At 34.6% G+C, this 5,948-nt stretch overlaps 1 protein-coding gene across 1 annotated transcript; it reads right to left on the bottom strand.

The window, feature by feature from the left end:
- Positions 1-637: 637 nt before the first annotated feature.
- Positions 638-2,378, bottom strand: LOC145090452 (cytochrome P450 76T24-like). The gene is made up of 3 exons (XM_079028650.1): positions 1,929-2,378; positions 1,400-1,822; positions 638-1,318 (listed from the first exon to the last, which is right to left on the bottom strand). The coding sequence occupies exons 1-3, from the start codon at positions 2,376-2,378 to the stop codon at positions 707-709; spliced, it is 1,485 nt and encodes a 494-aa protein (XP_078884776.1). The 3' UTR covers positions 638-706.
- Positions 2,379-5,948: the final 3,570 nt, after the last annotated feature.

Here is a 5,948-nt window from a genome sequence, read left to right as displayed (position 1 = left end):
CCGTCGTTGATGGCCTTCAGTGATGGATTAACGATGAAATATACTGTCGCCGATACCCTGTTTCTAGTAGTGATAATGAAAGAAATATCATATATAGATATGGATCATTTTTTGGCGAATTCATTTGTGAGATCTCTTCTTCCGATTTAATCGTTGCTCAATCTTTATGATCTGTTTGTTTGTTTATATCATAAAGGTTCTTGAACACAAAGTTAAGAATTTGAGACACTGAACCCTTCATCAGAACTCTATGACCAATCTCCGAACCATCATGTTGCTTTGACTGCACCCTTTCTTTGTAGAGATGGAAGCGCTTCATTCATTTTCTGTTTATTGGAAAAGACACCAATATTGCGCCCTATATTTGATACATATCGAACAACAATCTTCTATTGGGTATGCCCAGTACATGTTGGCAATGACCCAAATCGATCAAACACCATGGTCCAACCATGGCAATCCTTTTTTGATCATACCTCTTAGAATTGTTGCATTACATAGACTAATAATCCTTAATTAGTTATAGAAAATACTATTTCTAGATTATTAATTTCATTAGGAAATCCTTTTATCATGAATCAGTAATAATAAAAAAAAACTTGAAATAGTTTCCAACCAAAATAAGAGAAATTAGTACATGATTTCAAATAAAACTCAAAGTACAGCAACAAATGCTTTTCAGCTTTTATTTAAGAAACAACTACAATCAAAGTTTCATAGGGATAACCATGAGTGGTTCAGCCTTTTGCAATGTGATCCCGTACTTTTCTCCCATATCAATATCTTGAGGTCTAGTATTTCCCACAACCTTCCCATCAAAGTTATGAATTAAAGATGCCAATATTATGTGTAGCATTCTATTAGCAAGATTCAATCCTGGACACATCCTCCTTCCTGCACCAAATGGAATAAGCTCAAAATCTTGGCCTTTATAGTCAATCTTCACGTCCAAAAACCTCTCTGGCATGAACATTTCTGGGTCTGACCATATGTTTGGGTCTCGACCCATAGCCCAAACGTTACACAAAATTTGCGCATTTTTAGGCACAACGAAACCATGAATAGCAACGTCATGTAGGGCTTGGCGAGGGATAAGAAAAGGGGCAGGAGGATGAAGTCTCATAGTTTCTTTAATCACAGCTTGTAGGTACGTGAGTTGAGAGATATTAGATTCTTGTATGCTTCCATTGTTGTTGTTTTGCATGAGTTTATCGACCTCCAACCTCGCTATTTTCATTTTCTCTGGGTTACGAAGCAGTTCCGACATCGCCCATTCCAACGTGCTTGATGTCGTGTCGGTTCCCGCCATAAATAGTGTCTGTAAAACAAAACCTTAATCAATGCATGTGCTATTATAATAGGCAATATTTTATAAATATTAGTAAAAGGTTTTACTTACCAAAAATAAGTGTCTCATATCATTTTGAGTAAAACTAGAGTGTTGGTCGAGCAGTAAGTCTAGAACATCATTGCTTTTGGTTGAAACGCCATCAGATCTAGTTCTCAACCTGTCATTGATGATCTTATCGAAAATAGCCAACATTTTCTTAGCATAAACATTTTCCGACCATATTAACTCTAGTGGATCCAACGAGTGAAGTATAGGAAAAAGATCCGGTAGACCTGGCTTTGCACCAGCTTGCATCGCTTGCAATACTAAGTCTTGGAATTGTTGTGTTGATTTTGGACCATATTCAGCAAGATCAATCGAAAACATAAAGTTGGAAAGGATGTTGAGACTCGTCGTGAAAGCACATGCACCAACGTTCAAAGGTTTTTCCTCTATACAACATTGATTAACATGGTTGACCAGTTCTTGTACCTAGAATATATAAATATGAGAACATAAGTTTCAATTAATGCCGCATCTTTGTTATTTTATTCTATTTTTTACAATAAAAGCATTGATGCATGTAACCAATTTATACCTTTTCCCGTCGTAGTACTTCGCTAGCGTCTAGTTGTTGAACAGAGAACATATATTCCTTGGTCATTCTTCTCAATTTTCTCCATTGATCTCCGGCCTCCATCCAAACTATAGAGTATTTATGAAAGTCTCCGAGTTGGATAGCCTTAGGAGCTGATCGGTTTAAGAAGGCTACATCATGTGTGTTAAAGAATTCTTTGGTGATATCAGGAGATGAAATGACTATGGTTGTATTGCTTCCGAGCTTAAGTGACATTAAAGGACCATAACGTTTAGATAATATGGCAAGTGATTGGTGGGGTTTGTCACCGAATTCTAAGAGGTTTCCGATGATGGGAAAACCTTTAGGTCCTGGTGGTAACCGCGAATTGCGCCTTCTCAAACTGGTTAAGGCATAGATGATCAATGGGAAAAGAGAAGAAAGCACGAAGAAGAGCGTTTGATACTCCATTATTTTACGTGGATGTGGTTTTGATATGTTCATAAAATCATTCATTTATAACCAATAAAATTACAAAAATGGTCCCTATAAGTTCATCTAAAATCATAAGTTTCCTTAACTTTTTGGAAAACTCCCAACTTTGTTCCCAAATTTGACATCTGTTGCAGTTTTGGCCCCAACATAATGTGAAAATACTTCACCTTATATATTTTCTTACCAAATATATATATATATATATATATATATATATATATATACATATATATATATATATATATATATATATATATATATATATATATATATATATAGGGACGTTCTCTTGAGATTAAAAATTGTCATATATTTCTTATTTGCAGCTCTAACGCTCCAACGTACCGACAGCAGTAAGGTATACTTAATCATAAATGATTACATGACAGACATATATAATTATATATGACTATATATGTTTATATGTATATGTTAAAACATAAATGATTATACATATATGTCTGTTAACATGTTAACATAGACTAAGTAATCATAAACGATAATGACAGTTGGTGGCAAAAGAGGTAGTGATAACAATGATAACGGTAGTATAAGCGATGGAGGTGACAGTGGTTGGGTCAGCTGATATCAGAGGTGGTGGCAGTGGTGGTTGTGGTGGCGGTTGTCTTAGTGGGCATTGGCGGATCTAATATATATATCTCGGGGTAGCCCGGATACTTCTCAAAAAAAAAAAAATTAGTAGTGTAATTTTTTCCGGAATTTTTTTTTTTTAAATTGCATGTTATGCGATTTTTTTTATTGGAGATACCCCTATACTTGTCGGAGAAAACTCCTTACTTTGATCTTGGATTCGCCACTGGTGGCGGGAATGATGATGGAAGAGAAATTAACTGGTGATGCTTTATAATCATTTATAATTATAACAAACCTGTCGCACCACTATGTCGGTGGGTTAGATCGGCAGATGTGAAATATATGGCTGAGTTGAATATCAAGATCTCAATTTTATTTTTAATCTCAACAGAACCTATATCTCTCTCTTTCTCTCTGTGTGTGAGTCAGTGTGTGTGTCTATATATATATATATATATATATATATATATATATATATATATATATATATATATTTGCTTATGTTTATGTTCTATTGAAAACAAAAAACTCTAAAAAAACCTAGAAATCATAAAAATGGATAAAAAATTACTTAGAGATCACAAATCTATTTTTTTATTGTATATTCCAAAAATAAACAACTTTTTATATAATTTCGTTGAAAATAGTTATGGAAAAAAATCGATTTTTTAAAATTGATATATATATATATATATATATATATATATATATATATATATATATATAATTGATTTATATAGGTTTGTGAATGTATCTAAATATAAGTATGTAAATATTTTCTTGTAAAATGTTGGTGATTTGTTTCACTAATGTGATTTAAGTGTAATGGGATTACTTTGTGTGACCAAAAGTGATCTTGTTAAATATTAATCAAGTAAGGAAGGTGTGGAGTGCACACTTGTTTAAATTTATTCAAGATTAAAAGTAGACTGTCATTTAGGGGCGAAGCCCCTGAACGAACGGGGGTGCGGGGGCAGCGCCCTAGGAGCAGGGTCCAAGGGGCGCCCCTGGGAGCAGGGTCCAAGGGGCAAAGCCCCTAGCTGGGATCGAGCTGTTTTTTGGCTTGGTATTAATCATTATAGAAAACCCGGATTTATGACAGTTTTTTGACTGTTTGCAACCTGTTTTATGATAGTTTTGACAGTTTTCAGACAAATGAGGTATATAACCAATTTTGGTCAGTTTTTTTTGGTACTCACGAAATTCATATATATCGCATTCTCTGTTCTTTTCTCTTCTGAGTCATATCCAATCAAAGATTACGGAGTACCACCCAATACTTTGATTTGATAGTGAAATCACAATCCTCAGAATTTCCAAGGCTATTATTATCCCATTTTTCTAACAAAAATCAAAGTACTCTGTGATCATGGCAAGTGGCGATTATGTGAAGGATATGACAAGCAAGTTTGGCAAATTAAACAAGTTTGAAAGGCAAGATTTTCGTAGATGGCAGAAGAATATGCATTTTCTCCTTACCATTCTGAAAGTGGTGTATGTTCTGAGTACACCCATGCCAGTTTTACCAGAATCTGTTGAAGATGAACCTTTAGAGGCAACAAGAAGGAGATCAAAGTGGGAAAATGATGATTACATATGTCGTGGTCATACTCTCAATGGTATTTCTGACTCTCTTTTTGATATCTATCAAAATTTCGAGTCTGCAAAAGAACTGTGGGATTCTCTTGAATCCAAGTACATGACTGAAGATGCTTCAAGCAAGAAGTTTCTTGTCGGTAACTTTATGGGTTACAAGATGGTTGACTCCAGGCCTGTTATGGAACAATTCCATGAAATGTTAAGGATCCTAGGACATTTTGCTCAACACAATCTGAAAATGGATGAAGCCATTTCTGTGGCTGTGATTATTGACAAACTGCCCCTTTCCTAGAAGGATTTTAAACACAATCTGAAACATAACAAAGAGGAATTGACTTTGACTCAACTTGGAAGCCATTTATGGATTGAAGAGTCCATAAGGACTCAAGAACTTGATAACAATCCTAAAGGCAAAAACCAAGTTAGTTCCTCTTCTGTGAACATGGTGGAAGGAGAAAATTCAAAGAATCCTAAGAAGTCTAATGGAAAAAGGAAGTTTAAAGGAAAGGATGACAAGTCTTCCAACAAGAAGGCTAAGTTGGTTTGTTGGAATTGTAACAAACCGTGTCACTTCAAGAAAGATTTCCGTCTTCGCAAAGTGAATAAGGATATTGCTAGACCAAGTGGATCCAAGGATCTAGAAAAGCAACAAGGTCAGATTTCTGTTTTCATGCAGAATTCTAAATATATTCAGAATTATATTTCTGTGATTTCTGAAGCATTTTATGTGTAGGATGATAAAGTTGCATGGTGGGTTGATTCGGGAGCAACAAGTCATGTTTGCAAAGATCTATATTGGTTCAAGGACTTTCAACCAATTGAAGATGGATCAGAATTATATTTCTGTGATTTCTGAAGCATTTTATGTGTAGGATGATAAAGTTGCATGGTGGGTTGATTCGGGAGCAACAAGTCATGTTTGCAAAGATCTATATTGGTTCAAGGACTTTCAACCAATTGAAGATGGATCTGTTGTGAAGATGGTAAATATTGCAACTGAACCAATCAAGGGCATATGATCTGTTTTACTTACTTTTACTTCTGGGAAAATGTTTGTGTTTGAACAATGTTTCATATGTTCCAGGGATTCGTAAGAGTCTCGTGTCTGAAATTATATTAAATAATTGTGGTTACAAACAAGTGTTAGAAAGTGACAAGTATATCTTGTCAAGACATGGTTCTTTTATGGGATTTGGCTATATATATAATGGAATGATTAGGCTTAATATTAATTATCCTTCTAGTGATAATTCTATTTGCATGGCTTCTAGTAGTACTACCAATAATTTTCATAAATCTGAATTATGGCATGCTAGACTAGGACACATTCATTATAGGAGATTAAAAGACATG

The sequence above is a fragment of the Lactuca serriola genome, chromosome 2, assembly GCF_051521515.1.
Source record: "Lactuca serriola cultivar US96UC23 chromosome 2, Lser_US96UC23_V15, whole genome shotgun sequence".
Taxonomy (NCBI): domain Eukaryota; kingdom Viridiplantae; phylum Streptophyta; class Magnoliopsida; order Asterales; family Asteraceae; genus Lactuca; species Lactuca serriola.
This window is presented reverse-complemented; position numbering and strand designations above follow the sequence as displayed.